The 19,665-nt window shown below is 38.0% G+C and overlaps 3 protein-coding genes across 3 annotated transcripts; 1 reads left to right on the forward strand and 2 right to left on the reverse strand.

Moving 5' to 3' along the window:
- The first annotated feature begins 163 nt into the window (after nt 1-163).
- Nucleotides 164-4,044, forward strand: psmd4a (proteasome 26S subunit ubiquitin receptor, non-ATPase 4a). Its single transcript, XM_079381314.1, has 10 exons — nt 164-275; nt 835-975; nt 1,063-1,177; nt 1,347-1,433; nt 1,563-1,631; nt 1,728-1,943; nt 2,262-2,370; nt 2,759-2,890; nt 2,977-3,029; nt 3,233-4,044. Exons 1-10 carry the CDS (start codon nt 250-252, stop codon nt 3,401-3,403), a joined length of 1,119 nt encoding a protein of 372 aa, XP_079237440.1. The 5' UTR covers nt 164-249; the 3' UTR covers nt 3,404-4,044.
- A 455-nt stretch (nt 4,045-4,499) lies between these two features.
- Nucleotides 4,500-15,773, reverse strand: LOC306847387 (uncharacterized protein; the record flags this gene model as incomplete). Its single annotated transcript, XM_079381313.1, has 5 exons — nt 15,539-15,773; nt 13,690-13,804; nt 13,174-13,488; nt 12,796-13,098; nt 4,500-12,680 (listed from the first exon to the last, which is right to left on the reverse strand). Exons 2-5 carry the CDS (start codon nt 13,771-13,773, stop codon nt 4,500-4,502), a joined length of 8,883 nt encoding a protein of 2,960 aa, XP_079237439.1. The 5' UTR covers nt 13,774-13,804; nt 15,539-15,773.
- Nucleotides 15,774-16,554: 781 nt separating this feature from the next.
- On the reverse strand, nt 16,555-18,555 carry LOC306846940 (uncharacterized protein). The gene is made up of 4 exons (XM_079380653.1): nt 18,481-18,555; nt 18,126-18,276; nt 17,701-17,988; nt 16,555-16,894 (listed from the first exon to the last, which is right to left on the reverse strand). The coding sequence occupies exons 1-4, from the start codon at nt 18,521-18,523 to the stop codon at nt 16,567-16,569; spliced, it is 810 nt and encodes a 269-aa protein (XP_079236779.1). The 5' UTR covers nt 18,524-18,555; the 3' UTR covers nt 16,555-16,566.
- Between the last annotated feature and the right edge of the window lie 1,110 nt (nt 18,556-19,665).

Consider the following 19,665-nt stretch of genomic DNA (forward strand, 5'->3'; position numbering starts at 1 on the left):
GAACAACATGGGGGTAAGGAAATTTTGGCAATTTCAAAGTTTGGCGTGAACTATCCCTTCAATTTAACAATGCGAACTCCCACCACATGTAGGCGCGACAAATACACTTCTACTCCGCGTCCTGTAACAGAAGAAGCGACGGAACTGTCAGCCAATCAGCTTTGCTGTCACAAATCGCGTCAGTGTCCTACATCTGTAAGCCAATCGGCGACGCCGTGACTTTGGGAAACGGGCTAGAGGATTTCCAAGATGGTGCTCGAAAGTACTATGGTCTGGTAAGAAATAAACAAACGCGTTGTTTTAGATATATATGCGCTTTTTACATAGTTAATACTCCTCAGAATTACTGTAAATAGTTTTTTTGTTCTGTCACAGTTCTGAAAGAGAATTCAATAGGAGAATGTCATTCTAATCAAAAACCGACTGAGTCATTATTCAGCATGTAGCTCTGCAATAAAGAAACGGACCAAAAAACAGATTTATGACCCATAAACAATCGTCACTTATTAGTGATCTCAGTCTTATTTAGTCTTCTAGATCTGTCATGAAGCGATGGCTGTGTCTGACATTAGTGAGCAGAATTGTTAGTGTAACGCCCTCAAAAGATGTCTAGATGGGCAGCTCACTTGATTTTGATTCACGGACATTAATCTAAAGCAGTTTTCCACTACTGGTGTACAGTTTACTTTGGCTGTTATGTAAATAAAACTAGGACCACCAGGTGCTTGTTTGATTTTTTTTTTTTTTTTTTTTTATCTCTTGCAAATTCAGTTTATGCTATTGCACTTGTATACAATGGATGGAAACATGCTGATTGGCTTCATGTCTTAACAGTGTGGACAACAGTGAATACATGAGGAATGGAGATTTCCTGCCCACCAGATTACAGGCACAGCAGGATGCTGTCAACATTGTCTGCCACTCAAAGACCCGTGGTAACCCAGAGAACAATGTGGGTCTAATCACAATGGCAAAGTATGTTGTATTTTACTTCATACATGTATGTTTTGTTAGCCAATGGTGTTGTTTGCATGTAATAACACATCTTTTGGTTTGGTGCAGTAATTGTGAGGTCCTCACCACTTTAACAGCAGACACAGGCCGTATTCTCTCAAAGCTCCATGCGATTCAGCCGCTGGGAATAATCTCCTTCTGCACTAGCATACGAGTGGCACATGTACGTACATTCATTGATGGCTAAAGGGATAGTTCACTCAAAGATTGAGTTCCTTTTGTGTTCCATTGAGGAAAGAAGTTCATAACATGCTTTGAGAAATTTCCTTTAAAAAAAGTGAAAGTAGTATTTTAATCTGTTAACATTTACATTTGTGTGTGTCTGCATCTAGTTGGCACTAAAGCATAGACAAGGCAAGAACCACAAGATGAGGATTGTTGCTTTTGTGGGCAGCCCAGTAGAGGACAATGAAAAAGATGTATGTTTATTTGTTGTTGCTTTTTATTGTTCGTGAATGACAAATGCTTTTCATCTTTCATTGTTAGTCAACTGTGAATATTTTGGGCAATACAAGTTTTTACAATTATTTTCACCAAATACTTTCCAGCTGGTAAAGTTGGCAAAGCGGTTGAAAAAAGAAAAGGTCAATGTAGATGTGATAAATTTCGGAGAAGAGGTAACTAGCATGAAACCTTTCTTTTATCCACTTTAATATCTTTCCGATTTTCTTGCTTTGATTTTTCACTTTCTCTCTTTTAATCAATCTGTTCAGGAAGTGAACACGGAGAAACTGACTGCATTTGTGAACACTTTGAATGGAAAGGAGGGCACAGGTTCTCATCTGGTCACAGTGCCCCCAGGGCCCAGCCTGGCTGATGCCCTTCTGTCTTCTCCCATCTTGGCTGGTGAGGGTGGTACCATGATGGGCCTGGGTGCAAGTGACTTTGAGTTTGGAGTGGACCCCAGTGCGGACCCAGAACTGGCCCTGGTAAGATACAAATTCTTCCTTTGTATAACTGCATTGAAGAACAAGTCCATAACCTAAACAGGTGAAATATGTTTATTTAAAAATTAAACTACTGATACATATGTTAATTATACAGAATTATCATGAGTAAAGCATTTATAGGTTGATCTCTTCAAAATGTGTGAACAATGAAGCTCTGTGCTGTATTGGGATGTTTACCAGTCACAAATTTAAGTCAGAAAATGTTTTGTATTTTATTTCAATCTCACTTGATCTATTATAATGAAATTGAAATTGAATTATAATGATATATTTCTTTAAGTTGCTCTTGATCCACAGGCTCTGCGTGTATCTATGGAGGAACAAAGGCAGAGGCAGGAAGAGGAGACTAGAAGGGCGTCCGCCCAATCAGCAGCTGAGGCTGGCATTCCCACCTCAACCGCTGATGGTAAGGATGTGCATAAATGGATGATAAGCATAGTGGTTCTGGACTAGTACTGGGTAGATTGCAGGTTTCAAAATTTTAAGGATTGCATATTAGGTCTTGCTGGTTAGTATGGCCCTGCTGGTAGATGCTGGTACTACACGATCCGGCAGCATAAAGCATCTTTTTGTATAGCTTTTCATGGTGACTTTAACATGGTCCTAATTCTGAATAACCTTTTCATGTATTGATTTATTTGTGTAGCCTGTTCATAACTGTAATGAAATTGGATTGATGTTTGCTTTTTATTAAACAGATCTTCACCTCCATACTTTGATTATTTACCATTTAGTTGATTGCCATTGCAAGACCAAGTCCTGATTTTCTATGCCACTTTTCTTCTCCCCTTTAGAATCAGAAGAAGCTCTTCTGAAGATGTCTGCCTCTCAGCCTGAGAGCGGTGTGGTAGCACTGCCAGACTTCAGCAGCATGACAGAAGAAGAGCAGATAGCCTATGCTATGCAGATGTCCCTGGCAGGTGGAGGTTTGTGCCTCCTTGTACCTTCTTATTTTTAGATTATGCTCTGTTCTTGACATATGTAATATTGACCATTATCCCTCTTATGTCAGAATTCGGAGAATCAATGGATACGGGAGCTCCAATGGACACTGCGGAATCTAAGGTAATAAAAAATATTGTCTGCTGGCCTCATCAGTCTCAGGATACTGAGAAATCAAATTTGCTTGTATTTTATTGTCAAATTGCTGAGCAGTTTTTGTTCATTATATATACGGTACCCATGTCTTTTCCTTGTGACAGAACACTGTTCACTTATATTCCCTGCTGACTTGTCTTTTCTCTTGCACTTTTTAACTGATTCTACAGGAAGAGGATGATTATGATGTAATGCAGGACCCAGAATTCCTCCAAAGTGTCCTGGAGAATCTACCTGGTGTCGATCCCAACAATGAGGCCATCCGTAATGCCATGGGCTCCCTAGCCTCTCAGAGTGGTAACAAACAAGAGGGGAAAAAAGATGATGAGAAGAAGAAATAAATTCAAGTGTTCTGTGGCTGATTGTGATTGATGTACAAGCCATTTGACATGTGAAATTAGTTCATTCAAGAAGTGGTCATCAGAAGACCTTATAAAAGCAGTTTTAGATGCATATGGAGTTGCTAAGAGTTTCACTTCCAGATTACAGCAATGTTGCGTGGTACCTCAAAAATTCTCACACAGCTTGCTAATGATCTTTTTCCCCTTCTGCTTTGTGCACAATTGATTGAATATTTGATAAAACCATACAAAACATGTAATCTGAACAATTTCTCCTTTTTCTATTGCCATTAAAACACGACATCTTGTCACAAGCCTTACATTTTGTTATTTTGCTTAGAAACACATTTTAAAATTACACATGAGAAGTAGTATGTTTTATTAAAGAAATGAATACACTTAAAAGCATAGAATCTTTTGGATCTTTTCAAAGCCATTATTTTCCAGAAACATTCTAATGTTCTCAATATCTACACATTTTTACAATAAACAGTATATATTTGTCCCAGCCAGACACTCATATATGAACTCTCAAGGTTAATCTATATTGAACCACCTCTCAATATTACAAAACTGAATTTGAAAAGGTGTTGAAAATGTAACCATGAGATTTTTACAGAGGAAGGACTAGGAGGTTGTGGAGTTCTACAGTATCATGTATATCTATTTACAGATCTTTTACAGAACCAAAACGGTCACTGAAGGCACAAAAGGAGATGATAAATAGCAGTACAGAGATAACTATGATAAGGCATATTAACATGACCCCAGTAATACAGTATCTAAGGGTGGCTAGTGGGCAACAACTTTTAAACTAAATGAACCTGAGGATTGAAAAAGCATATTAGAATGAAGAGTCGTAATGCTAAATTTTCACACTGTTCAAGGTGTAAAAAACAAAGTTGCAGTCTGTATTTCAGGCTTTAGCCTGTAAAGGCTAAATTATTTAGACTGTATTACAGCCTGTATTTCTGCCAACATTTGCTTTAATATGGGAACTGTAAAACATAGTGTCATCAACACATTTGTGTCAAAACATTCATTTTAAAGCATAATATCTGTGGGGAAAATGTTTACCTTCTAACATTAACAATGATCAGTGTACTTGTACATATGCATCTCCCATTGCATGAAGTATGTAATGTTCATAAAGGCCCAACACGCTGGTTAGTTTTTCAGTACAGTCTGCACATACAAAACTCTCCTCCGACTCTTCTTCTTGAGAAGGTTGTTCTACTTGCATGTCAACACTTGTCTCCACAAATGTAGGGCTTCTCTGACAGTTGAGGCTGTAATTATGTTGACCATTTGCCATCATCTTTATGCTTTCACTTGAATTTAGGTTGGTGGTTTCCTGATCTGAAGTGGCCTGAGGTAGGTGTGTGCTGTCAGATTGAGAAGTGATTTCACTATTTGGAAGTTCAGGACCAGGATTCTGAGAGTCTGAGACCTCCTCTGGTTCATCAGGGTCCAAATTAATGACAGGAAGCTGTATTCTGTGACTAGGGGACACATAGAGCTTGTCAGGGTGGGAATAAACATACAGGCTGTCATCATTGGGTATGCCATCAAGTTTGAGGTTTGATATATGATTCCTGTGAGTGGAAGGTGGGGTAGATGGTGTGTCATTACAACAAGAATTGGACAATTTTGAGGTAGGTAATACTGCTGGACGGATGTGAGTCTTTGCATCTCGGGAATGGCGTATCTGATGAGCATAGAGCAAATCTCCAGTTGAAAAGCTAGCTTTACACCTTTTGCATTTATGAGGAAAATCAAGCGGCTTTGATGGAATATCAGGGAGGGCCGGTCCATGGTGTGTGGTGTGCGTTTTCAAGTGTTCCTTTAAGACTCTTGTATTTGTGAATGATAGATTGCAAAGGAGACAAATGTGAGAGGTAGAACCATTGTGCAGAAGACTGTGCTTGATTAGGTTTGTTAAACTACTGAAAGTCTTAGAACAGACATCGCATTTCAGACTTTTACAAAGTTTATGAGACTCACATTGGTGAGCATGTAAGCTTGCCTCCTGAATGAAGGTTTTGGGACAGAGCGGACAAGCATATGGTCTCTGCCCGGCATGGTCAATCATATGCTCTCTAAAAGAACTAAAGAAACGAAACTGCAGATTGCACTGCGTACAGGAGTAACAACGGCTTTTTAGGCGATGACGCTGCTGATGTAGCCATAGTTTACTCCACCTTTCAAAGAACTGTCCACAATGTGCACAAGTATATCTGAAACCAGGAGCATGTATTTGCAGATGAGCACTCAAATCCCTGTACCTCTCGAATCGCTGACCACAACGTGAACACTTAAATTTCCAAATACTCCGAGTGATTTCAATGCATTCTAGAGAGCTACTTGGGGAAATACAGTTAACATCAGAACGAGCAGGTGATTGGGCATTTGGGAGCTTGATGGGTGAATGAGCAGAATATGTTTTAGGAAGTTTTGAAAGATCTCCTGTTTGTGTAGGTTTCACATCCATCGATCGAGGCAGCTGCGGGAGCTGTTCTGAGCTGGTTGGTGTTTGGGAATTCAGCTGAAATCCTGTACTTGGTAGACTCTGAGATGAGGTACACTTTAGAGGGTACATTTGGGTAACACTTTGCAAGATTTCGGCGAGTGATGCACCACAAATCTTCTCCTCCCCACTTGACTGGCAACAAACCTCACAGTGCACATTCATCTCTGAATCCTTCTCATAACACTGTCCACAAGAAAAACAAATATATGGGGGAGAGCTGGTGTGTGTTTGAAGGTGAAGAGTGTATTGGCACCATTTCCTGAAAAGCTGTTTGCATATTTGACACTTGAAGAATACTGGTGTGTTCACTTGACCATCAACTCCTTGACTTACAATGAAGCCCTCAATGTTATTGCTTGCCTCATCATTTCTCCTTGCGATGCATGTTTTGGATGCTTGGTGCATTCTAAGTGCAGACAAGGCACTGAATCCATGACCGCAGTGAAAGCAGGAGAAAGGTGTCTCACCAGCATGGTCTTGAGAATGCTTTTTTAGGGCTTTTAGTTGGTTAAAGCCTTTTCCACAAATTGAGCAAGCATATGGTTTAACAGGCCAGTGGGTTTTTTCGTGAGCTATGAGGCTTGACCGCTTCCAAAATGTCTTCCCACAGTCTTTACAAGTCAAGGGCTTCTCCACTTCATGCACTTGCATGTGATCCTGCAATTTGACGCGTTTTACAAAGTTTTTCTTGCGAATAAGGCACCCATAATTGTTTGGGGTCTCCGAAGACACATTTGATGAAGTATTTCTCTTGCTCTTTATGTGCTTCTTTGGTTCACTGTTTGCTTTTGATTCCTGCAGGTGAACTTTAAAATGACATAACAAATCATCTTTCTGCAAAAACCTTTGGCTACAGCATGGACAAGGAAAAGAGGTATCCTGTTTATGTACGTTATGGTGGGACTTTAGTTTAGACAGTTGAGAAAAGGTTTTTCCACAGATCTTGCATTTGTAGGGTTTGTCCCCTGTATGAACACGTTGATGACTGGTATATGCTGTAATGTGCCGAAAGGAAACTCCACAGTATTTGCAGGTAAGAGGTTTCTTCACTATTTCTTTAGGCTTGGATCTTATTGTCCTGTTATTAGTAACTTTGTTTGGAATTACAACACAGTCTTCACTATCCTGTGTGAAACTATCCTCCTTACATTCTGTAGAAGGCTGGAGTGCATTTTCTGGTTCTGGTGGGTTAAGTACTTTTTTCCCTGACATTTCCATGCTTAGTCCATCTGCTTCCTGAGTACATTTCAGCTCAATGTTGGGTTTGAATTTTGTATCCAGAGAAATTTGTTCTGACTCCTCCTTGACCACATTACTAGAAATTAAATTACAAATTCCTCTTGAGACTCCTGTATTATCAGTACAGGATTGCACAGAAACCTCAAATGAATCTTTTATGTTTGGCTCAGCACTGTGTTCTTCCCATTTGCACTTTTTGGCTTCTTTCATTAAATTGGAGGACAGATCACTGGGAGAACCGCATAGGATGTCTGTTTTTGGTGTTATCTTGCAAGTCCCTGCAGTTATTGGTGAGATCATTTCAACTTTGTCTGACTTGGTTTTCTCAATATCGTTTTTCTCTGGTGTGACTATATTATTTTGGTCCTCAGTGGGATAATTACTTGTCATACTGAACTTTGTCAGTAAACCTTTGGCTGGTTCACAACAATCTTGTGTTTTTAATTTTTGAAGCTGTCCATCTTTAATTTTTCGTCTCTTCCGACCACGTTTTCTTCCTCTCAGTACTTTAATTGTTGCCTTATTCTCTGTCTTTATATCTGCCAACACATTGCCATCTTGTATAGCAGTTTTTTCACAGAGTTTCTGTTTCTTCACTGTCCCAGACATAGGCAAATATGTTTTCCCTTCCTCATTAAACACATTTGTGGAGTTTTGTGGGAGGGAAGTTATGTCTGCTTTTTGAAAACATTTGACTGATGTTCCAGATGTTCTGCTGGATACTCTCAAGCTTGTTAAATTTGGGTCTCTTATTGGTCTTTTAAGGTTCTTCCCTTTTTTACGCCCAGATGTAGGGATGCTGTGTAACAAGAGATCATTAGCACTCTGAAGGGATTCCGAGGGATCAGTCCCCAATTGTTTGGTAACCAAAACATTTTTATCCATATCTTTTTGCTTTATTGGACTTGCAGCTGCTTTGATAGTATTTTCTGTGCTGTCTTGACATGGAGAGAGATCTGAGATCTGGACAGATGGAGAGGTGTTATCTTCTAAATGTGCTACAAATAATTTCTGTTTCTTGCGTTTCTTTGAAGGGGGTCTTCCTCGTCTTGTTGGCTTTCTCTCAACAGTGTATTTTTCTTCACAATCAGCAGTTTGCGTGGAACTTGAAAGAGTCTCTCCAAGTGTTGTGTGACACCCAGTGATGTCTAAAGAGACTGTGCTCTTGCCCTGTGTTAACAAATTCTCAACAACTGGACCTGAGTTTATTTTTTGTGTCCTAGTTGATTTTCTTGATTTCAGTACTGGTTCTTCTGGAATATCTGTTATCCTCTGTGAAATTTCAGATATTTGAATTTGTGTGTTGTTTTGAAAATCAGAAGCAATTCTGTTGTCATAACATATATCTTTATGTTCCTCTTCTTTAATGGTTTGAGTCAACAGGCAAGTCATCTTCCTCTTCTTTCGTCCAGGTTTTCTACCCCTTTTCTTAGGGGGTTTTGTGGCTTTGAGGTCTTTTTGATCAGCCACAGCAACATCTTTTTCAGGCTGCTGTGATCCTACGGTCTGACTATCAGACAGTTTACATAAATCTGCAACCTGTGTAAAAGTGACCATGACACCTGCCTCATCTGGTCCAGTATTTTTCTCTTGAGACAAAGAAACACTAGTAAATCCATGTGCTTCTGTAATTTCCATGGATTTTTTGGATTTCTCCTTAGCAACCTTTAAATGCTGGTCACAGCTGCCCGTTTCAAAATTCTCAGAGGCTACCCCTCTCACAACAGATGGTAAATCTGACATTTTGTCATCTCTGTGAGTCAGTTTTAGGATATTGCTTTGTTCATTCTCTTCTTTTTGCTCTAGCAATCGTTTCTTTTGTGTTTTCTTTGGCTTATTCAGTGAGCTCTGAGGGCTGGCAACATATTTGGTAGTGATGGAAACCTGGTTTTCAACATGACTTTCAGCTGTTTCATTCACACTGTCTGTCTTTATGCAAGGGTCTTGTGTTGCATCCTTACTCTGAGATACTGATGGAGGCAGAACCACATCCTCTGGTTGATCATTTCTGACTTTCAGTGCCAATGTTTTCTTTTTCTTAAATTTCTTTGTCATGTCTTCTGACCTTGAATTTGTCTTTCTGTTTGAAATAGAATTTTCTTGCTGCACAGTAGACTGTTCTCTGATATCGCTGATTGCTTGGGTAATGTGTGTTTTGCATTTAGTGGCCTTTTTAGGCAGTTTTTTCATCTTCACTTTTGTCTTCTTTTGTTTGAGAACATCTGAATTATCAATTTCTGTGGCTGATGTAGAATCAAATGGATGGATTTCTTGTTGCATTGTTTGGTCAGCTGCGGGTGTATGTACTGCTTTACGTTTAATGTCAGACATTTTCTTAGCTTTTTTTGCTGTGCTGTGAACTGAAGTTGAAGAACATTCTGTTTGCTTCAGAGTGAGTGTAGAAGCCTGCATTTTGAAAAGAGCAACTGAATGGTCATCCTTAATTTCCTGCCTAATTGTCTTTTCCACAGTTCTTTTTTCTTTTGAAGTCATTTGTGAACTGGAGGCTACTATGTTTGCACCAGATTTTGAGGGTACTGCAGCCAGATCTTCTTGCTGGCTTACACTGCGTCTTTCTGCTGCCTCATTTTTGATTTTGGTTACAGTCTTTTTTCTTGCCTTTTTCAGTTTGCTGCTTAGTCTAAAACTGCTTGAAGAGTCAATAGGTAAAATAGAACGTTCTTGTGTCACAGTTGCTAATAAAGATGTTTCTTCAACCAAATTACCATTTAAGTGGTTGTCATCTGTTTTGTTTCTAGAAAATCCTTTGGCTTTCACAATCTCTTCTGGATTTGAAACCACAATAGATGAAAAATCTTCTGAGGGCGGTAAAGTGACGTCACCCTGTTGGCTAATAGTGGATGATTGTGCTTCTATAAACTTGATGTCTGTCTTTCTCCTCTTACTTGATGTCTTTTCTGTGTTCTGTTGGCTGACACCTGAATAGTCAGTTTCTGTAGCATACACAGAATCAACTGAAGAAAGAGTCATATGAGCGGGTTCACAGTTCTCACCGACTGTGTTATGAGAAACTTTTTTGTCAAGTTTTTTTTTTTGTCTTTTTGTAGTTGGTTGCACAATGCTGACATCAGATTCTGAGAGTGCATTCAAAACACTTTGTTGAGCTGTTGTTTGGTCAACTGCAGGTACATGTATTTTCTTTTTTGGTGACTTTCTTGGTGTGCTGAGAATAACAGGAGACTCAACTTCATTTCCTACATTTGAAACAGAATCTGGTTGCTTAGCAGTGGCTGTGGAAGGCTGTGTGTCCAAAAGAGTAGTTTCATTGTCATCTGTTCTAATTGCCTTTTTTAGAGGACTTTTTGCTTTCACAGTTTTTGATTTGGGAGCCATTGTGTTGTCCATATCGTCTTGTGGGCACACATTGGGTGTTTTTGCTGGTTTGTTGATATGTGCTCTTTTATTCTGCTTTGATTTCTTTGGGTTATTCTGAGGGCTTAGAATATTTAAAGATTCAGTCACTGAGGTTGAAACAGAATCTGTTTGACCCTCAGAGTCTTGTGAAGACTGTCTGTTCAGCAGACTAGTTGCATTCTTATTTTTTCCTTTAGAAGCCTTTAAAGGAAATCTTCTCACCTTCTGATGCCCTTTGATGTCCATGTCTGCCTCAACTTCTGAAAATGTTGTGGGAACATTTTTATGTGGATCATCTTTGCTTTGTAGTGTTTGCTTTGTAGTCTTTTTTCTGGACTTTTGTAATTTTTCTGGGATGGACACTAGACCAGAGATGGCATGTTCCATTACTACTGCATTACTGACTCCTTTCATTGGAGCTGTGTCACTGACCTGAAAATGTGATGTACAGTCCTCTTCTGGGGACAAGACGGTGCTTTGAGACGAACACTGATTGCCAAGGGTAGCAGAGTTTTTTGCCTTTAAACGTAACCTTGTTTTTTTATTCAGTTTCTTTCTAGAAACAGCCTTCCTGTTGATCCTAGCATTTGACGGTACTTCTTCCTGTGAGGCTTCAGCGCAGCTATAATCTGGCTTTTGTGAGGTCTCTGCTGTATCTGCCAGTAGCTCAAGTTGTGACAGCCGACATTTTTTCCTAGGTGCAGGTGGGTTTACATGACCATTTGTAATTAAGTCCTTCTCTTTTGGTGCAGTGCTGTCATGATCAGCCAAGAAAACATTTTGATTAACTTTCTCACATCCTGTTGTGTCTAGTTTGACAGCACTGTCTAATATTTCTGAACCATACATAGAACAGTCATCTCTTTTATTAGATTTGTGTATTGGTGCTTTTAATGCTTCAAGCTCAGATATTTTTATTTTTATTGCTTTCTTATGCCTTTGCAATGCTTTCTGTAGGTTATGCTGAGAGGAGCAGTCCATCCTTGATGTGGGAGAAGGTGGAGCTTCCTGAACATTCTCAGTAGATGGAGGAATACTGCTTTCTGAAGTAATGTTGAGAAGTACCTTTTCACTTCTTTCAGAGTTTTTTACATTCTCGTTCAAAGGCAGAAGATCCGTACTTAGACTTATTGGAGTTTGTTTTTCTTGGACATGAGTATCACATTCATCTGTAGTTCTTTGAGTAAACACAGAAGTTGAGGTAAGTGTCAATGTCACATTTTTTGAATTGCTCTCTTGAAAACAAAGCTCATTTAATTTGCCACTTTCGACTGGTTCAAACTGAGAATCTTTGCATTTATAATCAGTGTGAATTCTGTTGGACACAACAGGTAGATCTGGAACTGTCTCTGATAGTGAAGAAGAGTTCTGAATTTCAGGGGCAAATTTTGTTTCTACCTTTAGACTGAATTCAGTTTTTGTGTTAATAGATGTCTCTTGATCATTAGTTTCAATTTTTCCTGGCACAGGTAGACTGTTCTCAGAGATCCTTTCTTCTGTTGGGATCCGCAGTTTTAAGTTTTCATGTTCAACCACAGCTGTGTTTTGACTGCCCACTGAGGCTGGAGTGGGTACAAGATCATAAACTTGCTTTTTTAGCTTACTGCCAAAGTATTGACTGTTAGGCAGATATGCAGCACTTTGTTTTATTACTGTAGTCTCAGAGACATGCGGATTGCTTGTCTTTACTCTCTCATCTTGCACATTATGCTGTGAGGAATGATCCTGAGAATTAACTGAAGTTTTTCCATCTGTAACCTCTGCTTGGTGACAGCCCTTTTGAAGATCAAGATGATGAAGACCATATACAGTAGAACTTTCAGGAACAGTTTCATTGTTTACTTCTGCCAGGTTGAAGCCAGTTTTTGTGCTGGCAGATTTTCTAGGACTGACATCTTCGCACGACAGCCCACATTGTTGTGTTATTCCCTGGAGGGTGTGATCAACAGACTGGTTGTCCAAAGGAATACCTAGAAACTGTTCGCTTTTCATAAGACTTTCTGATGAAGAAAAAGGAGTGTATGAACTCCTGTTAAATCCTTGTAATAACCCTGGCTCATGTTCTCTGATTCCAAGTTCCTCTTTTCCTAGAGATGATCCAACATGTAATATGCTTGGCTCCTCGTGTTTCCCCTTAGAACAGATTAAATATATGACAATAAATTAATTATTTGTTCTTTGAGGGCTTATTTTACATTCTGTTTTATAAAATCTACATTCAAAAGATTTTTTTTATATCAGCACCTACCATTTCCAGAACATCTTTATTTTTACTGTTGTCATCTGACAACATTGAAATAAAGGAATCCGATTCTTCTTTTACTCCTTGCTCATCCATGTTCTCATTTAGTTTGGATCCTGCAATCTGATAGTGGTCCTTCAATCTACAATTTGTCTCAGTTTCAGGTTCTTTATATATAGGATTATAGTCCATTAGGGGGCCACGCTGATCCATGGATAAAGTCTGCTCCATTTCCATTCCATTACTCATCTCTAAAGCATCTTTGATCACTGATGTCCAATTACCATTTCCCTGGTCCGCTACGCGGTTCTGTGAAAAGACAGATATTAAGTGACAATAGAGAAATAACATTTATTTTGGTTATGCAGTGTAGAGTTTACATACCTTTTCATGTGTCACATATTGGGCACACCTGAGAGGAAGCATATGTGTGACACTAGGTAATGCTTCACCCAAAGGGTCTGTCAAAAAATCACTTTCTTCCCTTCTCTCCACTGCTATCTTTTCATTCACTGCAGTGCCAGGTTTGATAAGGCAATGATCATCAGGAGGATAGGAATATTTATCAGAGTTTGTTAACATTGCTGAAGAAGTTCCATGGTAATCTGGTAGCAAAGCCTTAAATGCACCACTCATACAAGATGACAGTGGTGTCATTGGTTCTCCAGCAGCAAGGCTGTTTCCTATCACGTCATGCTCCTAAAGAGATATTTGAGTTTAGAAGTGAGGAACTGGATGCAATCTAATATTTTTGCTCTTCAACCTTACAATTGATATGTTATCTACCTTTGACTTTGCTTGGAGCCAGGTACCGTGAGAAAACTCTTCCGCTCTTTCACAATAATTCTCCTCGGTCATTACTTTATCATAATGTACAAAAATAAAATGACTGTAACCTACCTCCTGACGTTCCCCTGCTGTATTATAGGGAAGCCTGCTGTTATGGCCTCCATGTGTATTCCATGGTGGTAACTCGCCATCCATGGTACCCAAATGGTGTATTGAAGACAAAATGCTTTAATGAAAAAATGGGGGGGGGGTGTTTAGATTTAGTTGTAAGTTTAAACTCAAGATTTGAACATTTCTTATAGATCAAAAAGATTTACTACCAAAATGAATTTTTAATATTTAAAAATATTTTTTTTGTAATTATTTTAGTTACATATTTGTGTCAGAAAACAGAAGACTGCATGATCGAGACCTGAAGATGATGATTTTGATAGCCGCATAAGATATAACACTCTTTTAAATGATTTACTTTAAATCTCCATACCTGCACCTTCTCTGTCTTGTATGGCAACATTCTCAAGTCTGAAACTGCCCAAACATATCTGTCATACCTCTGTGGCATAGAGTAAGTAAGTAACTGTATGCAAAATCTTTGAAATATCTTTGTATCCATCCATTTACAGTTTTTCTCAGTTGCTTTGGTGCATTTCTCAGAACAGAAATGACATTTTCAAAACTACTTGTTCAACCTCCACATCATCTAGTCACTTGTGCACATCATAAAAGCAGTTTCTCATTCTTTTGAACAAGTTGTGATTGCTTTGGTACATTCATGCAACTGATTATGTACATTTGTCTGCGGTTTCCTAAATTTTCAGTTGCTAATATCATGTTGCTCAAAATGTATAGTTCTCTGTGCAGTAGTCTTACCCCTCAAAACATCTAGTCATTAGTTCATCGTTTAAGTCATTAAATGCAAAATGGTTGATCTAGTTGTCATAAACTGTCAAGCATATTTTCTACACATTTCTATCAGACTTTTTGTAAATTTGCCATGAATTGCGTAAGTGAATCTTGACTTTCACTAATGAAGAGAATATAAATCAAGACTTTTCATTCTGATGGCACCAATATGTTCATTGACATAAATACTTACTTTTGAGAGATGAACTAAAGATTTTGAGTAAGTTACAGGCTTTTGCAGGTAATCTATTGTGTGGTGCTGTTTGTACAAATTGTTTTGAGAAATGCACATAATTATTTGCAAATATTAAGGATGATTCGAGAAATGCACCAAAGCAACCGAGAAAAACTAATATTAATTTCTTCTGTTTTACAAGTTTCAATAAAATTTTCTTCATCCAATTTTTTTTTTTTTTTTTACAGTGTGCAAACAGATAAATTAATTATTTTACTAATTCTTGATTAGGCTAATGCAATTATGATTCGTGTAAATATATATTTTCTTGTAAATAGGCTACAACTTGTATACATTCATAGTTTTGGTTTTATGTTTCCCTATCCCTACCTAAATTTATATATACACAAACAAGACAAACAACTCAGACTAACTCCCTTGGGGATTATTTCGATAGTGACAGAAATGATCATTATAATAGTGTTTTTTTAATGTATATTTAAAAACATAAGGGGAGGGGAGTGTTTATGAACGCTTCTACTTTACTTGCAAACCAAGGTGGGGGAGAGGATTCAGTCCGAGCTTCTTGAGCAGTCGACCATAAAATATTACTCAAAAGCGTTTACTACTAGTGCACAAATCAAAGGTTTTGATTGACGGAGTTTGTTTGTTGGTCGCGCCTGAACCTTAGCTTTGTGCTAATTCGCAAACTAAACATTACTGCATTTATATAAATTTACATGAAACACGACTTAAATGTTAAGTGAAAGCCCCAGTAGTCATCTGCTCGATGAACAGTGTAAAGCAGTTCGCGTAGGCCAGTTTTGAAAATGTAAAAAATGTACTTCAAGCTGTGAGAAAACAGTGGGCTCGTGCACTCACCGATGTGGTGGTCTGCGCGCTTAATCCCTGGCTCGCGCACGGTCATTTATTATTGGTTGTTACGAGTATGTCCATTTATCTCAGAGCGTTGCTACTGTATGAATATCCGTGTCGTGTAATTATTTTTCCTATTTAATGCATCTGCTTATGCTCCTCGTGGTGGTCTGTTGTGGGGTCTTGGTATATCCACACAACATCCGTAATAGACCGGAAGACCGAGAAGTCTGTGTGGTGTGGGACACTTCTCGGGATGTTATTAGTGTTGTACCGTGAGTGCAATATAGATAAAATATTGTTATATTATAGAATTGGAAACACCCACAAAAATCTATCGTAATGTATTATATAGGTTAATGACAAATAATGATAATTATTTGTAATAGTGATAAATTAACAATAAAAAGAGTTATCTAGTTCTAAATGTTAAATCTTTAGAATTTAGATTTTAAAGGGAATGTTTTATTATGCTGGTTTGAAAAACGTTACTAGTAAAATGTAAATTTTTATTAGTATTGTTTTTAAAAAAGTTTATTTTTAAGATTAATAATAAAAGTGCTGACTAATATAGGCCTATTTCTTTTCCTTCAAAAAAAGTCCAAACATTTAAAAAAAATTCCCCTTATCCAGACAGTAGCCTAAGCAGACATTTACAAGACTTATACATTTTTAACTTTAAGATCCACAAAAATATGAAAATGACTTTAATTCAGAAATTAAAACATGTTTATCATGTAATTTCTTATGTATTTTTTAATAAGAGATTCAGACAAAAATAAGTGATGTCATTGACCCACATACATGTTGTACACACAGTTCATTTAACCAGGATACTTATACTCATTGGTACATGGTGGTTTTATTGAGCTTTATTTTACATAGCTTACATCTGTAGTTACATCCATGTAGTACTAATGGTATATTTCGCTCATTACTTTGACATTTCCAATACCTTCATTTCTGCAAGCAACGTTTAGTGAAAAAGTTCATCTATTAATTTTCCTATGAGACCTCATTCCTATACACTGGTATTACAAGCCCTCCATGACTGTCTCTAGTTGCTTCTGGACCTGAGACACATAGGGGTCAAACCAATTTTTTATCTCCTCTGCCTTTTCTTGAATTGTGTTACGCATATTCTCTGTGCTCTGCTCAACTTTCTCCTTGAGGTCCTCCATTTGTGATTCCAGTTTCTCTTTTATTCCTTCGCCCTGGCTTCTCAGTAGATCTGCCAGAGTTGTCAGCTTCTCTTCAGCACGCTGATGCACTGAGGTGAAGTAAGGCTCGAGACGATCCTTCGCATCCTCCATACCCTGAGTAGCACGAGAGCGAACCTCCTCAAAGTATGTTGCCATTTTCCTTTAGACCAGAGAAGAAACAATCACAGAAATAGTTAAAAATGGAGATTTTCATAGATTAGTTTTTTACTTATAACTATATTTCCAAAAATATGTATTTGCAAATTATATAAAATGTAATTTTTATAAAAAATTATATAGCATTTATATACAAATGATTTTATTTTTATCTTAAAATTGTGAAAGTTAATGCATTATCTATTTTATTAATTATCTTTTGATTATCATATCTATTTCCCCTTCTATGGTAATGGAAATATCAAAATCAAAATAAGGAATATTAAACAATGATGTCCAATATACAGTGATATATACAAGAAGAGTAAGTTATGAAGTTTGCCTTGTACACTACCATTCAAAACATGGGGCTGGTAATATTTTTTAATGTTTTTGAAAGAAGTCTCTTATGCTCACCAAGTCTGCATTTATTTGATCAAAAAAAATTTAAAATGTAATTTATTCCTGTCGTGACAAAATTTGATTTTCCGCAATCATTATTCATATTGTCAGTGTCACATGTATCTTCAGAAATCATTCTAAAATGCTGATTTGCTGCTCAACAACATTTATTATTATAAATGTTGAAAACAGTTATGCTGTTTAATATTGTTGTGGAAACTGACAATTTGATGAATAGAAAGTTCAAAAGAACAGCATGTATTTGAAATAGAAATCTTTTGTAACATTATAAATGTCTGTACTGTCACGTTTCAAATGTCTTTACCACAAATGGTTGTGTACCTTTTATTGAGGTGGAGCAAAAGATATGCAAAAGATCATGTAATTGAGATCAATTATGTCACTCACTTGTTGATCTCTTGGATGTCCTTGTTAAAACGTTTCCTTAGTTTCTTGGCATAGTTGTTGATCCTGTTCTTGACCTCATCAGCGTTCTGTTCCATAATGGTTCGGACCTCCTCTGTGTATTCACTGACACGATCCTTAGCGTCCTCCATATGTGTGCGGAGCTTATTGGCCAGCAGCTGAACATCTTCATTGAATCTTTTGGCAGTCTCCTGTGCATAAGGGCCCAGTTTGGAGTGCAAGTCATCTTTGTACGTTTGCAGCTCCATCATGGTGTCACTGATCAGTGTGCTGCAAAGCAATGAATTTCAGTATCATACATTAGCTTTCTTGACTCTGGACCTCAATTTCTAGCCTTTTTCTACATCCTTACAGATTCAAATTCTCAAATATTTGCTCTGCTACAATGTTTTGTAGTATTTACTCACTCTAATTCTCTGCCGAGCTGGGTGGCCTTGATGTTGTCCCTCATCTCCTCAGCCTTAGAGGTCAGCTCGGACACATGGTTCCAGAACTGATCCACTGTCTCTTCCCAGTGGCTTTTTGGTTCATCCTGTAACAGGAAGCGCCCCTGGCAGCCTGCAAAGTCAGAACGGAGCACAAATATTCTTTAATGTGTCAAATATTTGTTAATGTAGTCCGTTGTTGTAGACATCTCATCTGTACCATCAAGCTCTCAAAGAAAACATCACATAATCCATTCAAATGATCTGCCCCGAAGTAATCCAAGTTCTATTCACATTTTGAATTTATGAAGATTTGTGTTTGTTGGTGATCTCTTACCTGAAATAACAGCGAGAGCAAGGATTACAGCCACAAACTTCATGATTGTTTTTGGACAGTACACCAGACAGATTTTCCAATGTGTTCTGTAATGGGAGTTTGGAAGCAGCTGGTATTTATATGACTTGGATCACAGTCATGTTGATAGCCATAATGTGACTATGAACAGGTGAATTGGCAGCTTGTGTCCAAAGTTCCTCTCTTCAGATACTTGTTTATCGCAGTCTTCCATTCCACGTTGCATGATTAAGGTTCCAAAAGGACAAGATCCTTTGTCCTGGCCAAATTCCCTCTACTGGCCTTTGTCTATCATGGCCTCCTAATAATCCCCATCCACTTTATTGGCTCTATGACTCTCTCTCCTCTCCACCTGTAGCTGGTGTGTGGTGAGCGCACTGGCGCCATTGTAGTGTGGCTGGATGCTGCACACTGGTGGGGGTTGAGGAGAGACCCCCCCCACATGATTGTAAAGCGCTTTGGGTGTACAGCAATACACAAAGTGCTATATAAATGCATCATCCATTCATTCAAGATGTACTATAATTTAAAAATTGGTTTATTAAAAGTGAATGTGGCTCATTAGGTGTTCTAGCCAGAGGTATCGCAGAGAAAACACAGAATAAAGTCACAATGTCATATTTGAACATCAATGTATTTTTATTGAACACAATTGAATTGTTAATACCAAAATAACCATAAAACAGATGGATCAAGTCATAAAAAAGTGGGACATTGATGTTAATGTCAAAAAAGACATTTGTTGCATAACAAATAATATTTCATTGTTATGCAACAAGACATTTGCTACTAAAAAGCATCTTGCTTGCATGATTCAAGGATCAAAGCTTATCATTTATCTCTCGTCTAGTTGCGATTTTATCACTGTACTTTACATTCACCCCATTTGGAAGGAGCATTGTAATGCTTAAAATGGTGCTGTAACTATAAGCTCAGCAAGCAAAGAACACTTGACTCAGCCATGTTTTCCTGTGCCCATGTATTGTCAGCTTCTTTATAGATGATTTTATTTTCTACAGTACATTACGGGAAAATCACATTGTGTTTTAAACTAAAACAGGATAAGATATCATGTCAGCAAATCAGAATCGCAGAATGAGCATTTCTTGCATGAAGACTTTGTGCAAGAGGACCGTGATAAACTCATTTTGGCTCACGTACACACAA

This window comes from Barbus barbus (assembly GCF_936440315.1).
Source record: "Barbus barbus genome assembly, chromosome: 27".
In the NCBI taxonomy this organism is placed as follows: domain Eukaryota; kingdom Metazoa; phylum Chordata; class Actinopteri; order Cypriniformes; family Cyprinidae; genus Barbus; species Barbus barbus.

Excerpts from the sequence above, each read along its gene's own strand:
- psmd4a (XM_079381314.1), top strand. The coding sequence starts at position 250 with ATGGTGCTCGAAAGTACTATGGTCTG. Across the intron at positions 1,178-1,346 it reads CTAGCATACGAGTGGCACAT|TTGGCACTAAAGCATAGACA; the intron begins GTACGTACATTC and ends GTCTGCATCTAG. Across the intron at positions 2,891-2,976 it reads GATGTCCCTGGCAGGTGGAG|AATTCGGAGAATCAATGGAT; the intron begins GTTTGTGCCTCC and ends CTCTTATGTCAG.
- LOC306846940 (XM_079380653.1), bottom strand. The coding sequence starts at position 18,523 with ATGAAGTTTGTGGCTGTAATCCTTGCTCTCGCTGTTATTTCAG. Across the intron at positions 18,277-18,480 it reads TGCTCTCGCTGTTATTTCAG|GCTGCCAGGGGCGCTTCCTG; the intron begins GTAAGAGATCAC and ends CTGACTTTGCAG. Across the intron at positions 17,989-18,125 it reads CAGCTCGGCAGAGAATTAGA|CACACTGATCAGTGACACCA; the intron begins GTGAGTAAATAC and ends ATTGCTTTGCAG.